This window comes from Pleurodeles waltl, chromosome 6 (genome assembly GCF_031143425.1).
Source record: "Pleurodeles waltl isolate 20211129_DDA chromosome 6, aPleWal1.hap1.20221129, whole genome shotgun sequence".
In the NCBI taxonomy this organism is placed as follows: Eukaryota; Metazoa; Chordata; class Amphibia; order Caudata; family Salamandridae; genus Pleurodeles; species Pleurodeles waltl.
Window position 1 is genome coordinate 1,501,679,325 of NC_090445.1, and position 24,378 is coordinate 1,501,703,702.

General features: G+C 41.6%; 1 protein-coding gene across 1 annotated transcript in view; it reads left to right on the forward strand.

The window, feature by feature from the left end:
* Positions 1 to 24,378, forward strand: part of PANK4 (pantothenate kinase 4 (inactive)) — a 362,653-nt gene that overhangs the window by 98,469 nt on the left and 239,806 nt on the right. Inside the window, exon 3 of the mRNA XM_069240981.1 lies at positions 5,479 to 5,687. Coding sequence (XP_069097082.1) covers positions 5,479 to 5,687 — 209 coding nt within the window. The remainder of the gene's footprint in view (positions 1 to 5,478; positions 5,688 to 24,378) is intronic.

The window sequence follows — 24,378 nt, forward strand, 5'->3', positions numbered from 1 at the left end:
TGCCCCGGGGAGCTAGTGGTCCAAAACAGACCCCCTATTTCTTTTTAAATCTGCACCAGGAAGGCTGCGGGTGGCTGCGTGGCCACCTAGCACATCATTAAAATTTGTGCCCTGGGGAGGTGGCAGTTCATGGGCCTCGGGGGAGGCCAGATGCCCCCCGATTTTCTTTTAAAGTCAGTGTCCCGGGGAGGTGGCAGTCCATGGGGCTGCAGCAGGGGCCAGACCCCCCCCCCCCTCCACATGTATAAATCAATGCCGCCAGGACCTGACCCACCCGGGTGCTCTATTTAAAAAAAAATATATATATATATATATATATGTGTATATATATATATATATATATATTACACACTTCTCTTCCGTGGTTAAAGGAAAAAGGCAGCACTCCACGGCCATAACGAGTTTGATCATATTTATTCACCTACAGGGACGCGTTTCGGCGTTGCCGCCTTCCTCGACCTGTGAGCCGCCATTTTGGCTCGGTTTATATACTCCAATCACAATGTGCTCAATTACCATATATCGTGCAAGATCTGTTTTAGTCACAAATATTCACTATATATTTAAAATGAATAACAGTTCAATATTTCATCTATATAATACTAATATACATTTACTTTTCATTTGTCAATTCCTCAATATTTGTGAAATTTATTATACTATCCCTCACCAATAGTCCATGAACCCAATTAACACTGCTCAATAATTCATCACAATTGTACTTCAATGATAATATGACTACTATTGATTCATCTGTGAGAAGCTAGCATCTTTATATACACTTATTTTCTATGTATGTATTCACATATAGAGAGAAGACAAATATTCTCCTCACTCCTTAAATATATTGGTCTTCTTTAATTTTCTTTTTTCTTCAATGTAAATGAATGTACATCTCTTCACTACTATTCAGCCCATTAGGTTCTTTGGTGTCGAATGCCAATATATATTTGGATTCCAATTTCCTTAAATGTTTTTGTCTATCTCCTCCCCGAACGTCTTTCTTTACTCCATCAATAACACTGTATGTTATTTCCTCTACTTTACCTCCATGTACTTCATGTATATGTCTAGCAACTGGATATGCCTCATCTCGATTTAAAATTGCCCTCAAATGCTGCAAGATTCTTCTATGTACTTGCAATTTTGTGCTGCCTACATACAATTTGGGACAGCTACATTTTAATATATACACCACATGATCGCTTTTGCAATTGTATTTACCTTTGATAGTGTGTATGATTTTTTCTCCTTCTTTAATGAAGCTAATATTCTCTCCATTCTTACAGGCTTTGCATTTTAAGCATCTATAAAAGCCATCTTGTGGTTTGAACCAGTTTGTATTAGATGTTACATTTCTCACATCACTCTTAACTAGAATATCTTTCATGGATGTTCCTTTTCTGTATGTTATTAAAGGTTTGTTCAATATTTGTTCCCCAATCACAGGGTCACTCTTAAGCATATGCCAATGCTTTTGCAACAACTTTCTCATCTCCAAGTGTGCAGTGTTAAACGTGGTTATGAACCTCTTTGTGCCCGATTCTTTGCTTAATCTCTGTCCTGTTCTGTGACGTGTCCTAGATACTCCTCCGTCATGACCGGAGAATAGAAGCAAATCTCTAGTGCGTGATTCTACTTTTCTCACTGCTCTTTCTAATATGGGTTTAGAATATCCCCTATTATATAGTCTGTCTGTCATTTCTCCTTGTACGTCTTTGAAATTTTGCTCTGTGCTACAAATTCTTTTGGCCCTTAACAATTCCCGAAATGGAATGTTGTCTATCAACGATTGAGGATCATAACTGGTAGCATGTAAAATGCTATTACCTGCTGTTGGCTTTCTGTATAATGTTATTTCTATTTTGTTGTTAACAATCATTACTTTCACATCTAAAAACTCAATCTCATGCTTATGGACTTTCCCAGTGAATCTTAGATTGCAATCATTTATGTTAATCTCTTCCAAAAACTGTGTAGCAGTACTCATGTCACCTTTCCAGATTATGAAAATATCGTCTATATACCTTAACCACAAAATTATGTAGTCATTCCATTTATCCAAGGGGGAATTATTAAGAACCAATTCTTCCCACCACCCCATATATAGGTTGGCGTAACTTGGGGCGAAACATGTGCCCATCGCGGAACCTCGTTGTTGCTCAAAAATCTCCTGATTGAAAAAGAACATGTTATGCTCGAGGCACCATTGTATCATTTCAATTAACATTTTGCTATGCTGGTAAAACTTGATTGGTCTCACACGTAAGAAATGTTCAACAGCCTTTACCCCTAGGTTATGTGGTATACTTGTATATAATGATGTGACATCAGGGAACACCGCCAGTGGAGTGTGTCATATATATATATATTTTAGTGCGGGGTTCGTGCTTTAAAAAAAAAAAAATGCTTTTTCGCTCGGGCGGGGTGGGGGGGGGATGGGGGGTGTATCAGCACCAGAGCTAAGGTGGCAGGCTGTGACTGTACCCTTGCCCATTTTGTGTGTGTGTGTGTGTGTGTTTTTTCTTTTTTTTTTCTTGGACTGGTCTGAAACAGAGTCCCAAGATGGCTGCCTACACTTCCTTGTTTGAAGTGGTGGCAGCCAATCAGACCTGTGCATTTCCCTGCACGAGGTCGTCATTTTTCACAAAGTTGCCACGGCAAGAGATATACAAATATACATTTTCTTAAATTTATCATAAACTGTTGAACGTATTTACTCAAAATAAGCTGAAGTGTAATCTGCGTACCGAAAGCTATCTTCCTGCCAAATTTGGTGTAATTCCATCCAGCGGTTTAGGCTGTAGATGTGTCATTAGGTCCTATGGAAATTTACAGGGAAAACACAACTTTTTTCACTAGCCTTTTTCTTGGCCCCGCTTGATGAATAACCCCAAATCTTTCCATGCGCAACAGGAATTACCATAACACTTTTTTGGGAAAATGTTGTGAAGATTCGTCAAATGGTGCTAAAGATATATCTATAACTAGTTAGTGGCGACCTCCACTAGGTAATATATTATTAAAATATATATCTTCACTTAAAAAAACAAAGGTTCAAGGAACTTTTATAGTTAGGTTCACATTTTACTTGCACGAAATTCACCAGCTATAGTTATGGTTATCTCAAATAACTATAACTCATGCCTTAAGGTAAATATAACTCTCGCCCCTACCAGGCACAGTTTTCTCCTCAGTAATTCTACTGTAAATGTTAGTGATAATATCAAGGTTGTCATAGAAGATATCATCAGTGATGTAATATTTGGGGTAAATAGCAGTGCATGGCTAGGGCGTGAGTTAGTTTTTTGAGGGGAGAAAAAAAAGCCCAGGATGCTTGGGACTGATGCCTTTCCTCGTTGGCTCACCTTAGGTCAGCCAGTGAGGGAAGGCTGCAGTCCCAACCTAGTCACAGAGTGGGATGAGTCGGTGAGATGCCTGACCCTCCCTCACTCTGTGACGTTGTGTCACTGATTGACACTCATCCCTTAGGGCTTATAGCTGAAGCGCCCAGGATCGAGGCAATGAGTGGCGCTACCCCTTGTCGCCGAGGGGCAGGGCCGCGAGTACCTTTGCTGACTAGGTCACACTCAGAGGATCTGTGAGCTCCTCAGCCCAGCAAAGTTCAGCCCAGGCATCCAGGAGCGCATGTCTATCTCCTGGCTGCCTGACCTGAAAATGAAGAGTGTGACAGGCTGACCCTTTGCTGAGCTTGACGGACACATCTTGAGGGGCAAATGGTCAGGGGGTGTGGTCCCTCAGTCCGAAAAGACAGGCCACATCTAAAGGCAACCCACTGAAAAAGAAGTATAGAAATGAGAAACGTAGCCAAAGTTAAGCAGTGGGCTGATCCAAAGTCCGCTGTAAGAATTGGTATTGTCCACAAAAAGTCTTTTGATAATAGACAGCTAATAGTGTATGAGAGACCCAAGAAAAGATACTGGGAAGGCAAATCTGTCTAGCCTTTGCATGCTGATACAGTGGGCATTTATTTTATGTATTATTATTATATATATTTTTTTTTTGCAAGCATATGCTTTAAGTTAAAACACTAGAAAAATGAATGCATGCAGCCCCCTAAATATGGGAGATATACTTGACAACTAAATGTTTTTTTAAAATAATTAACCACCAAATGTAACTTTAACAAAAATTTACTGTCCATTTGGAACAGGCGGGTGTTCTTGGAACAAATATAGAAACTTTTCAGTTTCATTGCATAACCTAGGAAAATATTAGTCTTACTGGCACAAATAAATAGTAGTAATTGCTTTGAATTACTGTAACCTAATTTAGTTTAAACGCAGAAGGAATACTTAAAAAAATAAATAAAGATACAGAATGGAAATAAACAATCATTGGTAAACTAAATTATTAACCCAACAGGTGTGGCGCTGAATTTTACTGGTTTTAGGCAGATGGGCATGTGTTAGGAAAAATGCAGTTACTCTCTATGTAAAAGAGCTAATGGCTGAAGTATGCTGGCCCATTGCCCCATGCCGCCTGCGGTAATTGGCCAAAGCAACATGTGAATGACAATTGTTGAATTGACCAGAGGTTAAAAAGGGTCTCCAAAATCCCCTCTACGTATGCATACATATGCATTTTTTGTTCATGATTTGTTTCGACTTCAGGAGACTGGAGAGCCAGCGGAACCTCTTTCTAGGCCACACCTAAAAATGTCCTATCAGTAGGAGTAGACTTTATAGGGAAATCGGCTGCCAGGTTTGTGGCTGGCCCAGATATTGAAGATAAATTACAGTACGAGGTGGAACAAAAAAGCACTAGAGCAGTGAGTGGCAGGAGCAGCATTAATCACAAGTGTAGTGCTGAAGCCAACGTTCAGATCCACTCAAAGTTTCTTACTTAAGTTAACTTTCTCACACATTTTGCAATAGCTTCCTCTTGATTCCATCATTATGCTTGGAATTGAAATACTGTTACTCCATACTGCTGATAAAGATTAACCAATCTTCTGAAAAACCTTTTATTCTGGGAGTAATTAAGCAGCTATTCTGACCCTGACATTTTCCTTATGGAAGTTGTTTCAAATCTACAAAGAGGATTTCTGCCAGAAATATTTGCAGCTGGGTCTGCTTGCCTGTAGCACAAAGGTAGCAAAACATAACATTTTAGACCATACATGTGGAAACAGAAATATGTATAACGCTTATTAACCCTTTATGCTGTTTTAAAGAAGGATATTTGGATTAGATTTTCAAAAATACATATATTCTAAATCATAGTTTGGAAGAATCCTTATGAATCGACAAAGTAGGAGTTAAGAAAAAAAGCCGGGCCTTTTAAAATTGGTGACTATACAACGAACCCACAGAAGGTGGAGGTTATCTGTGAATGCATGCGTTTTTATGAAGAGTAGAAAATATTTTGGAAAAAAAGGCAAGACGACTATTGCAAGTTACGTTAAATCAAAGTGAGGTCATTGAAACAAACAAATATATATATTTTTCATTCCAGGATCCGGAGGATGAACCGCTGTACGAAATCTCAGTGCAGGAAGAGATAACGGCCCGCTTGCATTTTATCAAATTTGAAAACACGTACATCGAAACATGCTTGGATTTCATCAAAGACCATCTTGTCAACACAGAAACCAAAGAAATCAAAGCCACAGGTGGAGGAGCGTACAAGTTTAAAGACCTCATTGAGAGGAAGCTTGGCCTCAGGTAAGCAAAATCCTCGGGCATAAACTAGCATAAACGTGACTCAAAAAATTAGAATTTGGATCCTGCAAAGGTAGTTGTGGTGTAATCAGAATTTGAGGTTGATTTGTTTGACCACCTTTTGATTTATTTTCGTTGTTTTGTTTTAAAGCAAAGCTGCAAGCACAATTTAGTATGGATCATGAAATCTATTCTTCATAAGAAATCCAAACCAGAATTTGGAATAGTTGCACAATAACTATCTCATACATTACCAAATTCTTTTCTCCTACCTACATTGCATTTCCACTTCAGTTGGAATTACTCTTTTTGCCTGGAATCTTGGAGATTTCTTTTATGAAATATGCCTTTATTAACATGTTTCAAAATGTGATGAGCGAATTTGCAGCATAAATCTGTACCTGGAAGAAAGTTTATTGAAACGGAAATTGTAATTTCCACTTAGGCCGCCTAGCCCTCTCAGCTTGCCACTGCATTGCTACAGTGGAAATGATCTAGCTGATTGGTGCACAGAAATACATGTTGTGTACATGCAGGGAGGATCATCATGCTGCACCTGTTGATCTGACAATTGTGCATGTGCTTATAGAGACCACGATGTTTGATTCCAGACATAGGCGGGTCTGTGTTTTCTTCCTCCTACGCATACCACTTACTCTGAACATCAGATTTACATATTTTTGACATAGTAGATTTCTTACTAATTTAAACGCCTTCAGGTTAGACTCGAATGTGGTAATGAAAAATGTTGATATAATCTCTTCTCCCCTCTTAAGTTGTCTTTACTTTAAACCATTACTACAGAGCTGAAGTAGCAAAGGAACTGTTGGTTTACTATTTCCCACAGTGAAGCAGGTATTGCTACTTCTTTCAGCAATGTATCTTTGTCCCCAGAGCTAATAATGCCAAGGTAATGGAAAATGGGCTTGAATCGACAGAGGATGATTACTGGCAGCAATGCCTACTAATTCTTATAAAGAAACTGGGATTTTCAAGGAGTTCCAGCATTTGGGCTCATAAGATGATTAGGGTAGATAGTCTGATATAATTTCAACACAATCATGGGATGACGCATTTGCTACACCAATGTCCTTACCATTGTCCACTCTCCTTAGGCATCGTATGGAATACCATCACACAACTTCTGACCCAGCGACCTGCTGTTGCCCATTTTTACTAAACAGCCCCCAAAGTTAAAGGATTGCAATCCTACACTAACAGTCAGTTATATCACATCGGTCAAAGGCATAATTGATATAAAAGAACAGCTGTCATACTAGTAGAAAAAACCACGAAGGTACAAAGCAGTCATGCGGGATTTCAAGATTAGTATGGGATATAGCAGTATCGACCCATAAATAATGCCCCTGATATATAGGAGACCTGGATTAATCAGTGGAGTACGGAGTCAGCTTTTATTGTCACCTTCCTAGAGCAGTGTGCCAATCACACTGTAGCCTCACCTGTGCAGGCGACTGTTTCCGCACATTAAGTGGTTCAGTCCCTATGGTTTATTCACATGCAGAGTTCCTCTACTGGAGAGGAGGAACGTTGCTCCCCTGTATTTGTTGACCCCATATTAAATATTAATATTTTCCCTGCTGCAGAAGTGGTTTTATTTTAGCCACAAGGGCCAGGTCGAGCTAGGTGCCTTAACTTCATGTCCATGAGTGAGGGGCAGGGGTAGGGCTTTATTGACAACAAGAAGGCTTAGCTGGTTCACATAATTTAAGTGAAGTACGCATGTTGGGTTGGATGAGTACTTTTCTCTGACCAGCCTGACATACCCACTTAAGGCCTTTCCCTACCAGCGTAATTAGTGAGCTGGGGGGACCACTGCTGCAACCTCCTGGTCTCTTAAGGAGCGCTAAGTCTGCCTGTCCCAGCCAATCCTGGCACCGCTCTCATGCTGTTTACTAACATGAACAGCAAGTGAGCAGCTTCTGGATTGGTTCAGGAGACACCTGTAGGTATGCATGTGAGGCAGCAAGGGGTTGCGAAGCTAAAGTTAAGCGATAGTGGCAAATCACTGCATGGTTTTGTCGTCAAGCTATGTAGTGATTGGCCATTTTCTGTGCCTTGCTCTCGCCTTTTTGTGCCCGGTACCAATAACTGCATTGTGCACAAGCAAGGGAATGGATAAAAGGGTTATTGGCACACGATCTCGCCTCCGCTGTGGTAGATGGAGATCACCTGGCTGCAATCTACCCCGAAAGCAGTATTACAAATAAACGGTAAAAAGGCATCTGTTATTCGCCACGCTGAAAAATGGGATCAGTGAAAACTGGGGATTTTTTTCATGTATTTTGCATTATTCTGCTCTTATGAGCGACTTTATGCGCTCAATACTCAATGCATAGGTGGACTGCAGCATCTACATTATGGATCAGTGACTGATAAAATAGTGTTAATGAGTTCATAGAATGGCTTCAAATACTGATAATACAAATAAGACTTTCAGAGTTCTCTTTTTTTTGTTTCACTACTCTCAGTACGTGCAACACAAATAGATGAGGCCCGAGCACTGCTATGTTTAAAAGGTCAAATGATAAACGGCTGATGCCCCTTAGGTCTGCAGTTGAGATTCAGTGGAGGGGTCTTGTGTAATGACGAGGGCGCATTCAACTTATTTGCAGTAGGGCTGCGTAACTCATTCTATTCCACTGAACCATTTTTCTAATATCATGACATAACAAATGTCATGTCGAATGGCATTCCGTAGGGCAGTGATTTATTCTCCCATACTTGGAAAGTAAATGTTCATGGAAACCATGTAAGTGGACATCAGAACGAAATCAGGTTACTCCGTGGATGATATTAAAAAGAACTCAGAAAACATTAGAGGAGAGGATGTGGCGATCTGACTTAGGATTGGAGGAGCCAATTTGAGTCCTCCGCATTACCGCAACATCCGTTATCCTGGGCAGTTCACTTAAACCACCAAGTGCCTAAAAAGCATGGCCTGGTGTAAAGACTGTGCTCTTAGTTTGAGCTTTTGCTAAATAAAAGTGCAAATAAAAAAGAAAATTAAAGACGTTTTGCCACATGTTTTGCAAACTGGCTCATGATGATTTCCCATAGTTGTACAGGACAGGATGACAGAGGAAAGGGCAGCGCATGTAATGCTAGAGGGGCACAAAACTGAATATTCTTGACATCTATAAAAGAAGGACTATAAGAAATGTATAAAATCTCCTTTCATCCCTATGGCCGGATTTTATTCCACTGAGACTTGTACCTAGCCTATAAAGAGGAATGGTTTGAGAAACTGTGCAAATCACTGTAAAATGTAGGTGGGCTGCTACAGAGAAGTGGTTTGTAAGTTTTAACTATTTCTCTTTAGTGTCCGGACGATATTTAGGGACCTGCTTTTTTAGCCACGGCTTGAGGATCATATGACACTTCTAGTTATGGCTAGAACAGCACCTATTGGTACAAATTATTAAAAATATACTCAGAGTGGGCTCCACTCAGAGCTGTATTTATTCCTCACCTAGAGCTATTGGCTCAGTTGTAAAAATAAAAGGCCATTGAGTAATGTGAAAATGTGAACGAGTTAGATTCAGTTGTTTAAGCGCTTCCAATGTGTGCAGCTAAGGGGACTGAAGTAAGGATCACACTAAATACCCAAGTGATGGACCCCAGATTCCGTGCAAAAATTGTTAGACATGACATTTTCCTTCATACTTTCTCAGCCTTGCTCAAAATGCTTGACTTGCCAACTCTTTACTATAAAATTTTCTCGAGTGGTGAACCCAAATAGCTCTGTATGTCGGTTGCGCTTCCTCGCGTCACTCTCTCGCAAGGTAATATTTATCCCCAAATTTTACGCCCCACTATTTTGAAATGTCACCAACTGCCACTGTTCACGTTCTCTTTATTGGAAAGTAACTATTACAAAAGTCAATAATTCGCAAAAAATAGTGTTGTGGGCAGCCAGGCTAAAGTTGGTGACTAATGGCTGATGCTTTCGATTTTTAAACGAAAATCCTCACCTTGTGGAAGAAATTCTAGATCCAGTATAGATGTACAGTGGAATATTCAACACCTTCCTGTGCTAGTGAAAATCATACTATTTTTCATTACCATCCATTGCTTAATCAAGCTCCAAGTACGGTATAAGGTTACTGATTGAGCAAATTAAATGGATGGAATGGATGCAGTCGGTGTGCCTTTTTCCCCACCACACTCACTTGTAGGCTGTTTTACCATTTTCTTAGTGGCCGTGAACCCAGAGATGTGAAGTGGGCATGAGTTTCACATGTATCAATAAAACGTTCTCGTTTAGGCCACGTGATGTTGTATTGTACCCTCCACTAATCTAGGTTTAGAAAAGTGTTGGCCCATATCAACTTTTTGCTTCCGTCTTGAAAACGAGATCCTAGCAATCTGTAACATGTCTTATAGCCACAATAGAAATTGGAAATTAATAAGACGATGACTTGTATTCCTCAGTGTTTTAATGTTCTTTTTTGAATAACCATCCCTTAGACTGAAGGAAAGGGTTCTTTGCTTGCAAAAAGTTGTGGTCAGACAGGTGCAAATATTAGGCTTGGGCACCAAAATAAAAGTGGCCCCCATTAGTGAATTAGAAAGCTAAATTGGTGCAGTTTTGTACTTATAAAGACACTGTTTATAAATGTTTTCCAAGGAATGGAAGATTGCATGGATTTGAAGTTGCTGCAGCCAATATTTGTTTTAATATCCGGGAAACCAACAGTAAAAACCAGCCCAGCAGACCATAAAACAGGCCCACAAATAGCCAAAAAACAGCACATACACTTACCTGTCAGGCCAGCCCATCGGGCACTGCCTGATTGCCCTGTAGGCCAATCCGACCCTGCATAAAGTTGATGGCCTTTTCTATTTAAGTATACAAACAGTACAATCAACCATTACAGTATTTTACTGCTTGTTGTTTTCTTGGTGCTCTGTGTGCCTAAAAGGTTGGTATGTACTGTTCCTTTTCTTTCCTGAACTTGCTGTCTAGCTTGTGAAAGCAAAAGAAAGCAGTCATCTGCAATGTTGCATGGTAAATTTTATATGCACATGATCTTATTTTTTCTTAAAATCTTTTTATTTTATTTTATTTTTTTAACACATATTGGTGCGAATTGTTCGTTTTGCCCATTGGTTCTTCATCTTTGCATCACATTCTTTGTTATATAATGCTCTTCGGCACATTGCAGTGCGGTAATGAAGCTCAATATAATTCAACGACAATGCAATCCAAATGTGTACCAAAACATGAAAAAATGTCTGTTGAAAATCTTATCAGTATTTTTAATTTTTCACATATTGGGCACAAGATGCTTAGCCTGTATTACGCTATTTTGGTCCGGGATCTCCACATTTTCTGTAATAAAAGCTACTTAATTTCGACAAAAATCAACCAGAATGGCTATTATTATTTGTTCACTAATAGTGATGGCATTGTCAAAATTATGTTCGTGTCCACAATGTGAAAGATTACGAGCAGTCATCACCTCAGTTTATTAATCTGGGCTGCCAGCAGAAATATAAATAAAGGCTCAGTTCCTGTGGGGTGCATCTACATGGGTAATGCATAACAGCCATAGCTGCAGTGCCCTTTGTATTAATGCAATAGTTCTCCCCAGCTCCTCGTAATTTATCTGTCACTTATCGGCTTTAAATCTACTTTGGAAATTCTACTATATTTCTCCAAACACAAGCTGAGTTCTGAAAATACATGTGTTTTTGCCCCCAATACATGCTTTTCGGTGTTGCTAACCTAAATTAATATAAGCAAGCAAAGTTTCTTATTTCGTTGGCTAAGCTTCACACCGGAGAGCTACTTGTAGCGCATGAGCTACTCCATGTAGAAGAATGTCACTTAGCATTTGGGTACTACATACCTACAATTATAAGGGCCTTAGTTAAAACTGGGAGTAAAGACGAAATGCATCCTGAAGGGAAAGGGGCTAGTTAGCTGTACATTTCACACCAGAAGGCCTACTGCGGAGTACTCCCTGCAAATAATCGACCCGGAACTATAGTTTTGCAGCATGAATCTTTCCTGGATTCATATGCTGTGCATTATTCTGCCATCTAGTGGTTGGGTTCTGGAATTTTCCAACTTTTTTTTTTTCTTTTGTCCTTTCTTTTTTTGGTGGTGGTGTTGTGGGGGGACGACCGATCAGGCGTTTGGTGCTTCCTGTGATGCTGTATCTACGCCTCTGGAAGCTCCCACCTTTTGTCAGTATCTTCAGATTCTTTTTTTCCACTGTTGGGTCTAGAAGCCTCCTGAAGGAGCCCTAACTCAGGGAAGAAGTTTTTGGGAAGAAATTCCTAGAAATCGTTGAAAAGATTCACCAGAGGTGTTACCTTCATGGACAGAAAGGTACTTGAGGAGTTGTTTGGGAGCAGAGAAGACTTAAAAAAAATATATATATATTGAGGAACTATTGAGGAACTAATGTTCAGGGGTCTCACTTAAGGGCCTAAATGGAGAAGACGCCCTTCCAGTTTTGTGAGAACTGCTGTCAGTTCTTACAGAAGAACAAGCACCCGGTCTGCGACCTCTATATTCCTGTCGACCACTGAAGCGAGGATTGCAACACTTGCTCGGTCTTCATGTTGAAAACACTAAGGATGAGAGAGGGAGACAGAGGTTGGCTAATCACAGCATGCAGGGCCAGCAGACAGCACCATTTCCCAAAACACCTGTGTGTCTCCAATGAAGAGGAGAACAATAGAGACCTGGGCCTCTCCAGTGAAGAGGGGGACAATGTCGCTGAGGAAGCAGAGGGAGAGACTTCAGACGCTTAAGTTTAGATCATTGCCATCCAAGGTCAGTCAAAGAAATCAAAGAAACCAAAGGTAAGGGAGTCATCGGTCTCGAAATAACAACCTGGATCCCATAAATCGGACTCCAGGGTATTGAAAGAGCCCATCAGATCCCTTGAGGGAGACTCCGCAGCTGGACTTGAGAAAACCAAGGTGTTAATAGACGGTAGAGGAGAAGATGCTTCGGCATCGAAAACACAGGCTAGCGAGCAGAACAACTAAGCTTGATGACCGAGAGATCTTCGAGTAAAGCACCTCCCAGAACAATACAGAACAAGCATTTGCAATGCAATGGGTCTCGCATTTGCTCGTGTTAGAGCTGATAGCGTTGTAAACTCCTAACCCAACTTTTCACTGGTAATGAAACCTATCGGCAAAAGTGCGTTTATGTACTAACCGAAAACAGTGCAATTAACTGTGTAACAGGGTCGATATTATGTAAAGCGCTCGACTTCTGCCAAGTGAGATCGCGCTGAGAAAATAGAGAAAAAGTAGTCCACGAGCCAGACAGTAAACAGCGAGCCTCGCATGTTTTCTGTACTTGGTCGATGCGCTCGAGGAGGGCTATCCATCGGAAAAGGCATGATGTATGCATGCCTTCCACTAATGGAATCAAGCAGATTCTAACAGGCAAGCCCACAAGCCAATGACAAACACTGACGTGACGTGGACAGGGCTCCAAGCCCTTTTTATTTACTAAAGCGTCTCCCTTAGCGAAATGCAAGCGCATGCGACGCAGGCTCGACCCTAAAAAGGGCGGCACACCTGGAGGGTAATGGCAAAAACATCAGCTTAAAGTCAGCTTTGGCCGTGGCTGATATGTCTAGCAATCAAATGATAATGGAAGTAACACTTAGAAGGCACTCATGAGAATTTTAAGGATTCAAGTCAGACAGGCCAACATCCTCAACACCCCATTCAAGGGTGAACAGTTGTTTGGCAGTACAGTTGACAACAAACTCAACCAGTTAAAAAAGGCAATGAAACTGCAAAATCCGTTGGAACATTGCAGTTTCGGAGAGCAACGCGCAGGAGAACAGCACCATCATGCAAACCTACAGGGAGAGGAAGGTTGCAGACTGGATCTTCGCAACAAGGCTTTTCAGGGAACCAAACCAATAAACAACTTCAACCCAACAAGGTTGGCAGCATCAACAACAAAGCTTGCAGCCTCTTTGTGGAAGAGGTAAAGGAATAGGTCTTCCACCACAGGGGAAGATCTACTCCCACTCACAAGTGACTCTGGAAATCAAACAAACCTCTCACAGACCCCATCATGGAGAGGCACAAACAAAGAAAAACAATTCTTGCACGCAGCAGTAGGAGGAAGCAGAATACAAAATTTCCTTCAGGAATAACATCAGACTAACCTTGACCCAAATTGAATATTGCGGCCATGCAAAGGAAGAGAACATTAACAGAGATCCACCTTCTGGGGAAGGACATTACAGAAGCAGGCAAGCTCAGCAGACAGGCGTCCTACTTACACAAATAGGAACTAAATCAGAAGGTACTCAAAAAGATCTTTTGGAAGTGGGGAACTCAAACAGTAGATCTTTTTTCAATGCAAAACAGTGCAAAATGCCAAACCTACACTTCCAGCTAACCTCTCCACCAGCCCCTGGGGAACGTTTTGTAGATATACTGGTCTGGTACATTTGCTTATGCTTTTCCCCTGGTAACACTATTACACAGGGTGATCAACAAATGCAAAAGAAGCAAGATGACCTCTATCTTCAATGCCCCTCAGTGGGCAAGACAGACATGGTTCTCAGCACTAGTACAAAGAGCAAAGGGGAACATTTACAAACTATCAAGACCTGTTATATATGGAGAAAGGGAAGGTTTTTCACCCAGAACCATAAGCCCTGAGCTTGGCAGCCTGGCCTCTGAGAACATAGAATTTGGACACTTAAAACTACCATTAGGTATTATGGCCTTACTTTGAGAGGCAAGAAAGTCGACAAGAATAAGGTGCTACTTCTTTAAATGGAAGCAGTACTCCTTATGTTGCCTCAAAAAGGGGTTATTAAGGAACAATTCAAAGGAATCAACAGTGCCAATATACTTAACACATCTGATAAACTGCAAACTAACATATGCCTCCTTAAAAGTACATTTAGCTGCAATAGTCGCTTACACAAGGGGCCGTATGGGGAGAAGTGTGCTCACAGCACCTGTAATAAAACGATTCCTGGAGGCAGTCAAAGGAATTCCATCACCAAGGAAGGTACCAGCACCCGCATGGAACCTTAACTAGTATTAGATCAATTATTGAAGTCACCCTTTGAGCCCTTGCACAAGTCCTCACAGAAGATGCACACACTAAAGACTGCATTTATGGTGGCCATAACCTTGCTCCGGAGAGTGAGTGAAATAGTTCTCACAAGCCAGGAACCATATATGCAAATTCACAAGGACCGAATTCTCATGAGAACGTTGCCACAGTTTTTACCTAAAATAGTTTTGCAGTTTCATATAAAGCAAACTATTCAATTACCAAGTTTTTTCCAAAACCGAAAAGATCAAGCAGAGAGAGCCTTATACATTGGACGCAAGGCACACAATAATGTACTACATGCAGGAAGAAATAAGCAGCTTTTTATGGCAGATAACAACATGGAAAAACCAGTAACAAAGTACAGTGGCCAGATGAATATTTGAAACTATCAAATATGACATACAAATGCAGAGGGAAAATGATTTCTAACCCAAACGCACACTCAACAAGAAAGAAAGGAACAGCTATTGCCTTTCTAGCAAACACACTGTTACAGGATATTTGTATGGTCATCCTCTCACACTTTCACAAAACACTACTGCATAGATGTTCAAATGAGCAAAGAAGCTCAGGTGGGTCAAAGAGTACTGAAACATCGATCTACAAATATAAGTCCATCTTCAGCCCATCCACCGCAAATCAAATATACTGCTACATAATCTATGCACAAGAGGTGAACCCAGAAAAGATAATGCTGCAAAACGAATAGTTTCTTATCTGTAGGTGTAGTTTTGCAGCTTGAAGAATTTTCTAGATTCGCAAGCGGCCCACCCTCCTCCAACAAGAAGATGGAGAAGAGAAAAATTAGGGAAAAAAAAGAATCTGAAGATGGCAACAAAAGTGGGAGTTTCCAGAGGAGGAGATAGTGTCATAGGAAGCACCAAATGGGCAGATCAGTTGTTGTTTGAAAAAAAAAAAAAAAAAAGGAAAGAAAGGACTAAAGAAAACAAAAAAAGTTGGAAACTTCCAGATCCAAACACTAGATGGCGAAATAATGCACAGCATGTAAATCCAGAAAATTATCCAAGCTGCAAAACTACACCTACTGGTAAGAAACTACTTGTTTTAACTTTTATACGCATGATGAACAGCTAGATACTGGCCATGACATACATAAAAAAATATGTATTCTATAAAAAAAAGAGGGACATTTTTAAGAGTGTTGGCAATGATCCAAATTGAGTAGTGTCGAAAGCCATTAGTCATGAAAACGTGCCCCAGCAATAAAGTATGCAGTTAGGACAATAATCTTTATTCAAACCCATGGTTTATTTACCAGTGTTTGAACAGGGAGATGTAGATTTCTTTGGTGGATGGTGAAGAGCACAGGAAGCTGAAATTATGTATTGGGTCAAATCCTTTGCAGAAGCCATCCGCGTTCATGAAGCTGAGCCAATGCACTGATGCCAGCATTGGAATAGGATCAGGGTAGATGATCCTGTGTCAGTATCTTTCTGGTTATGATGAAAGTTGGGTGGAGATGGTTTGACTCTTTCTAGTCTTTGAGGCTACTCTACATTGTAGATGGACTGAACTCCATGATTCATCAAATTGTTTCAAGCTCGGTATTAGAGTTTGAGTTGTTAGTTTAAGCGAGATGCTTGTTGCAATTGAGATGCATTGATGTGGTATTTAAGGGCCTGAATAACCAGTTTGACCATATTGCGGTCTCTTTAGAGATGATATGGAACACTGGTGCTGCAGAGCTCCCCTTGAAGAAAAGTTGCGAAAGATATTTTATGTTGTTGGAAGTCCGTGGGTCTCTTTTCAGATACCAACCCTTCGAAAAAAGTTTGAGACTGTCTGACAACTGCTGGAAAGGATCTGTGTTCTTGCATTGAAAAGGTGGCTTCTTGGTGGTAGGAGGCACACCATGCAGTTTTCGGTTTCCAACAGTTTGCTGCACAGTAGCCAGAACGTTTCCTAGTGCTGTCTGGAGAACCAGTTTTAGGGAGCAGAACTTCTGTTTCCAAGTTCTTAGGTGGTTCTAATAGTGGCTGTTTGTATGAAGTATTTGATGGACGCAAACCTACGCAGTTATACACTAATCACCATGTACTGTTTGCGCAGGCAACCCTCTATTGTGCTTTGCGTAGATCAGAACTGAAGAAGTAGGGACAAGGTTGTCTGGAGCTCAGCTCCTTCTGGGTTTTATTCTCTTTCACAGCTTTGAGCATCCCACCTCTTTAATGAGCAAGGGAAATCCAAATAATTTTTGCTAACAGCTAGTGAGACCAATGCTGTGCACGAAGATTCTTAATGTCTGGTTTCTGCAGGCAACGGCACCTAGGGCCAGATGTAGGAACAATAGGTTTTGCGACTCGGAAATTGCGACTCCCAGCGACTCGCAATTTCCGAGTCGCAAAACCATATGCAGAATGGTGTCTCAGACACCGTCTGCGAGTCGCTATGGGGTCGCAAAGACCCACCTCATTAATATTAATGAGGTGGGTCGCATTTTGCGACCCCATAGCGACTATGGGCACTCACTAACATGGAGGCCTGCTGTAGTCAGCAGACCTCCATGTCCGTGACTGCTTTTAAATAAAGCAGTTTTTTTTTTTAAGTGTAGCCCGTTTTCCTTAAAGGAAAACGAGCTGCACTTAAAAAAAAATCCGAAACCTTTTGTTTCGGAATTTTTTCAGGGCAGGTAGTGGTCCCTTGGACCACTACCTGCCCTGAAAAAATATTTTGGGGTCCATTCACAAAGGGGAAGGGGTCCCATGGGGACCCCTTCCAATTTGCGAGTGGGTTACCATCCACTTCAAGTGGATGGTAACTGCGACTCCATTTGCGACCGCGTACCCCGTTGAAAAATGGAATTGCATGCCACTGCGAGTCGCAAATAGGAAGGGAACACCCCTTCCTATTTGCGAGTCGGAAATGCATTTTGCGAGTCGGTTCCGACTCGCAAAATGCATTTCTGCATAGGAAACTCCGGTTTGCGACTCGCAAACGGCAATTTTTGCCGTTTGCGAGTCGCAAACTGTTTCCTACATCTAGCCCCTAGTGTGTAAAGTTTATATTAAAAATGCACTTTTTTGGCTCTCCTCTCCTTCCTAAGACAAAATTTGTTATTTTGTTTCGTTACCAGTCTTGTTCTTTACCAGTCATTGAGACAATTGAAATCCCTGTTTCTGGTTTTAAACTTGATGTGAATCAGCAATGATGCAGGACACAGTCGCAGGCAGTGTACAGTGCAGCAGCTGACCTCTAGTTTCCTATCTGCTGTTTCTGATGGTCCTACTATTATACCAGCAAGAGAAGTCTCAGGATTGATTGATGTAAGAGACCATTCACTGCCACCATGAAGGCTCTCCTTCTGAATTTTCCCATGCACCTGGAAAATTATTTTGATGCAGGAATGTGAGCAGTTCTCAAGAAGGAGACCTTACCACTCACCTATAAGATCATTTTTCCAGGTGGGAAATAATGTGTCTGAAGTTGATTGATTGATGGATTAAACTAGGAGAATTTAATGTGATGGGAATGAATTAATAAATAATTTATTGTACAGATAATAAAACCAAATACAATTAAAAAAAGGAAAATAATCAATAATACATTTACAATCTAATGTTAAATACATACGAAAAACACTCCATAATTTAAATGCACATACCACTATAAAAAACATTCTTACATCATAATATAAAACCATCAATAAAAATAAGGCCAGACCGCCAGAGCCCAGAACCCCACATGATGCATGATAAACAGAGGGGCTCACAGTACTAAAAGCCCTAGACTGCTTTAGTGCGTTGAATGATTATTAAGTTAGATACCAATGAGGATCGCAGCCCAAGGTGCAACATTGAAGCTAAACAACCTGGTGAATTACTACAAAGCAACGAGGCAAGAGCGGGAGAAAATTCCAAACCTAATTATCCACTTCTAGCAGTGCCCCTAAATTTGGTTTGGATGATGTTAATAAACTCAGTCAGTGACACGTTCAGCATTAAATTCAGAGGATCCAGGGTCTTAATAATGGCCTGTTGACAGGAACAAATCCCCTAGTTCCTTTCATTTACTCCGAAGCAGACATCTACATTCCTTAAGTAGAGCTGGGCACAAACAGACCAGATGTTCAATTGTTTCTTCCGCGTTACCACAACCCCTGCACATCTCGCTCTCTCCTTGAGTTAACAGCATATAAGGGTAAATGTTTAAAAAAACAAAAAAACAATCGCCCATCCTTAAGCTCATAAAGGCCTTTTTCAAATGAAACCCATAAGAACAAGAGAAATAGCTAGACCTGGAGTGCCTGGTTTAAAGGAATTGACCAGGCATGCTTGCATTTAGCAAATAGGGAGCGATCCGAATGGTACGAGTGTAACTGTATGATCTTTTTAACACCCAGTTTAAACACGGAATGGGTGGGGGTTGCTTGCCCAGAGGTCATTGGTTTCCAATCGCCGTTTACATTCAACCAAAAATAGAAATGGGACCCCTTTGTTTTCGACGCACTGATTTCTTGCCACAGAATTGCCTCCAAGCTACCTTCCTTGGCCCGGTGCAGCATATGACAAAGCTTAAGGAAGGTGATGGCACCGATTGGCAGCTGATCCAGAAGCCCAAATTCCGGCCATACCTGCACAGGAGAAGTGAGATGTGATACATGGAAAACTCTTACAGATCTTATTAACCAGCCTATTTAATAAACAAGAGTCTTTACCCAACAAAATTTCCTGACCATAAGACAATGAGGGGATATTCTTTGCTCTCATAACTTCCATTGGAGGGAGAAGGTTTGGCCCCTTTAGAACTTTGAATAATTTAGAAAGGCCAGCTACAATGCCACAGCTTTAAGTTCAATCTCCTTCTTATGCTTGACAAAGCTACTCTTAGAGTCAAAATGAACCCCTAAATATTTATAAGACTGGTCTGAAACAAGTTTACTGCTCTTGTAATACCAACTGGTTCCCAAATGCTTTTTCTTTCTGAAGGATACCACTTTAGTTTTGAGCAAATTTACTTCTAATTGATTCACAGGAGTATAAAATGCAAGTTGGTTAAGCAGTCCTTGAAGGCCAATCTTAGTACAACTGAACAATGCAAGCTCATCAGCATAAAGCAAGTGGCTAAGCCTATGACCTCCAATTTTGGGGGGATGAGAATTAACAGCATCAAGAAACTATGACAAATCTGCAATGAACAGATTAAAAAGTAGGCGCGCAAGCACGCAACCCTGTTTCACACCATGACCAGTGAAAGTTTTTCTGGAAAGAGATCATCCATCACCTAATTTAATACAGACTCACGTATCCATATGTAGTTCCATAATGGCACCCAGGAGAACTGAAGGAATCCCCCAGTTTTGTAGTTTGGCCCACAGGGCACTCCTAGGGGTCCGGTCAAATGCTGCCTTGAAATCAACAAAACAGCAATGCAGCGTAAAGCCTGATACAGTCACTCTATCGATCAAAATAGAAAGGGCTAATAGGTTTGTCGATGTGCCGGAAACAGCAGAGAACCCGGTTTGAACAATAGGGATTAGTCAATTTGATTCAGCCCAGGCACGAAGATCTTGCAGCAGCAGACTGGCTTAAAACTTGGCCTCACTGCCAATTATTTTAATCATAATTGGATACATATGTTCTGGAAATAGTTGCTAGGCATCACCTATAAACAGTGAAGGCTGCATTGGTCTTTGATCTATCGATTATGATAGAGAAGGAAGTCCTGTCTATCGCACCTCTGAGCAGGAAGACCATAATTCTATTAATGGTGCTATAATGCCTTTCATCTGTACTTTCAACAAACATTAGACACATTAAATTATATTTTGAGCCTGACTTCATAACAGTGGTAAAATGAGTCCACAGTTGCAGCAAAGCATCCAAATTGCAGGGCCGCAAGCTGTTAATTCAGCAAGTTATCCTCTTAGCTGCTGGCCCCCCAAATGCCCTCACCCCTAACCCACTTTTTTGGTTTAATTCCGTCCAGCAGTTTGGGCTGAAGTAATATTGAAATACTCCATTGGAATTAAAATGGGAAATGCACCTTTTTTGACCTCCCCCTTTTTCTCAGCCCCTGTTTGATGGATTTCAGTGAAACTTCTCATGTACAGCAAGATTCTCTGGAACAAATTTTTTTGGAACATTTGTGAAGATTCATAAAACGGTGACAAAGATATAGGCAAGTCAAAAAATTATTTTTCTATGGAAACATAGTCCTAACTATAACTGGCAACCGCTAGTAGGATATGTGTGTGTATATATATTTGTTTTAAATAGATGTGTAGTTTCAGGGGTTCGGCAATCATGAGCTCCCGGGGAAACAAACCGATCTAGAAAAAAAAGATAAAGATGTAGCCCCACAGGGAGTTGGCCCTGCTTAGGGGCGATCCCCTGTCAATTTCAGTGTTTTCTAACCACTGGTGGGGGACGATCACGCCTCCCCAGGGGAAAGCCAACATATTTATATATAAAAAAAAAAAAACATTTGTGCCCCCAGGGGGCCCATTTCCATGAGGGCCAACCCCACCCCCAGATTAAATCATTTGTATCTAGTGGGGCTTCCTGGCTGTGGATCACAACACAGCTGCAATCTGTGGCCAGGAAACCCTTTCAGGAAGGCCTTGCTTGAAATGGGAGCCTCTCCCCTTTCAAACCAGGCCTTTCCTGAAAGCTGGGGAGGCCGTTATGGTCTTTTTTCATGCACTGAAGTAGAGAGAGACCTTACCTGCTGTTTTTGCTCAGGTGGGGAAAACAAATGAAAGTTTTTTTTTTTTTTTTTTTTTTTTTTTTTTTTAAAGCCCTCCCTGGTGACTGCTAATGGGCATCAGGCGCACAACGGAGGGTGTACGTGCGATGGCAATTGGCAGTCTATAGTAAGCTGGCAGTATTGTGTGGTATAACTGTGGAGGCCTTCCATGTATTCTCTGGTTTACACTAGTAAACCCTAGCTCAGTCCTGGTAATGTGGCAAAGATCAGTCCTTAGAAGAACCTGTGTGAAGCATTTCACAACACCCACATGGACGATAAGTAAATGACATGACTCGAAAGAAATCCAACACCAATTTAGGAAAATAAAACAGATTTTTATCTTACTTTAGACACAAAAACAAACTTTTTATCTTACAGACAATAAGCATTGTGATTTTTTAAATTGTTTTTAAAGTGTTCAAACGATCCCCAATCCCCATCAATGGGGAAAATCATAGTGTGCAATCTGTCACTTGTAGGGTGAATTCCAGTGAGTTAAGGTCTTGCGGGACCCTAGACCAAGCAGCAACAGTCAGTTTCTAGGTAGCTTGCCCAGTGAATCCCGATGCAGAGGTGATCCTGCTGTCTTTGGTGCTGACGGGAATCCACGGGCGCTGTCAAATTACAGCACTTGACAAAAGCACACTTCAGGTGGACTCGCACTCTACCCTTGGAAAGTCGAGGCCTATGGGTCCCATGACCTGGATTCCACAACTGGAACTTTGCCACCACTTCCGGTGGTTCCGGGTGCAGATGTGGCCTTGCAGCTGTCAATGAGAGGGACTGGTTGAGCCAAAGAAGCTTTGCTGCTTCTCTTAGTTGCCTCCTTCAGAATTCATATTCTCAGGAGTGGGGTCGTTGCCGATGTCTGTCACTATGCTGGGGAACTCCCTTGGAGTTGGTGATGTCCAAGAAGCCATTGGTTACTGGGCTGGCAACAGCAAGCCTTGGAAGTGGCAAAAGTAGTCCATGGTTTCTTTGACGGCTGTAGGTTGTCTGGAAGGGGGTAGTGGCTCGGAACTTGGTGAGAGCCTCACTACCACTAACGGGGTGCGGGTCACTGACTTTCTTTGGGCTTACTTAAGAGGGGCCCAACAGGTTGCACTTCTGGGAGCGTACACGGCAATTTGTTTGCAGGTTGCAGATAACTGGTACCAATAGTCTGGAGAGTCTGCTTTAGTTTCTGGCATCCACTGGAGTTCCTCTTGCTGGGAGCAACGAGTTTTCACCACAGGCACATGTCGATCACACAGTTCCAGTGTATGGTCTTCTCAGGGCACTTAAGTGTCCTCTCTTTGCGCTGCGGTGAAATATGAAGTCCTGTTGTTAGTGACAACGTCTTCTTTGGACCTCTTCTTTGTTTCAAATTCAGAACTGAGGTTCTGGTGCCATCGGAGCCCCTTAAATCCTGGTTTAGGGAGTGTTAAGGGTGCGGGGGACAGTGGCCAATGTGCTACTTGTCCCTGTGGCCAGCCCGCCCCTGAAGTGTCAATTCTTGTGGGAATATGTCAGTTTTATACCCGTAACCCACTATCCCCAAGGTTTGCTAACATGGCAGAACCCTTCTTCGGCTGTACAGATCTCCTAATCCACCCTAAAGATGTGGCTAGTCTTTGGGGAGGGTATGCCTCCTGACTAGCTAATTTTCCCACCTGCCATCTTGGTCAGGGCAGGAATTACTTGTCCTGGAGGGGGGAAAATAGATTACACATCAAGGGCGGTGAAGCTTTTGAGGTTCACCGCCTTCATTACTGTAAACACTAGCCTTCCTGGGAGGGACGAGGTGTGACCTTCCTGCCCAGGTCCTTTGTCTTCACCCTGGGGAAAGTGTTAGCATGACCAGCTGGTGGCAAATGGCTCAGTAGAGCCTGCCAAGGCCGGGGAAAGCTGGTATCTTGGTGGGCATCCTCTAAGGGTGCCACCAGGGTACATGCTAGCTTATCTTGGACACAAGAATCGTGCTCAGGGTTAAAAAGCACAGTGATTGATACCAAACACGGGGTAATCTACCCGGCCATCATGGAGCTGGACATATGAGGACTGCCCAGCTGCCAGCCCAACAGTGCACCCTGCCTCCTGGGCTATAGGAGGCCTGTCTTAGGGGTGACTGACCTTTGCTATGGCAGTGTATGGACTCTTACCATCCCTACCTTGAGTACCACTGGTACCATTTACTAGGGCCTTACAGGAGTGGTAAAGTCCTTGCCATTTGGGTTTGCAAACGTATCAGTACAATTTAAGGGAACGAGTACTGGTACTTTTGGTCTGGTTAGCAGGCCTCTGTATACATCCAGGTAAAAAATAACCGCATCAAGCAGCAAACCGTAGGTGGTGACCATCCAAAAAGGGGACTTTTCAACATCTTCAGATGCACAATAGAGGTCACTATCCTGTCCTTGCTCCGTCATAGCCTCTGTAACCACATGACCACCATGTAGACAAAATTCAATATGTGACCCACTGATTCAAATAGCCGTCTGTAGCAATGTTTGGTTAATCCTCTGTGAGCTGATCTTAAGAAGAGATGTAATCATATTTGGTTAAACCCTTATCAATGTAAGACCTTAACTTGCAGTGGATTTAGATTTCTGCCACTTGAAACTTTTTTAAGACTTAACAAATCTGGCATTTATTTTATTGCTCTAAAGTCACGACTCCTGCGTTCTCAAACCCAAATATTCTGAAATGTAAAAGTAATTCTCTTAAGTAGTTGTATTAAATTATTGCTTTGTAAATACGTTTGAGCAAAGACCTGCGCAGAAAATTTTAGGTCCTTGCTAGGGGGCAAAAGGCAAGACCGGAAAAGCATAAAACCAGCGCGTGGTGTGTGCATTAAGAAAAGCAATGATGTTGTTACCAGTTTGTTTTTTTAAACCTCTTTACAGGGTATATGGGTGT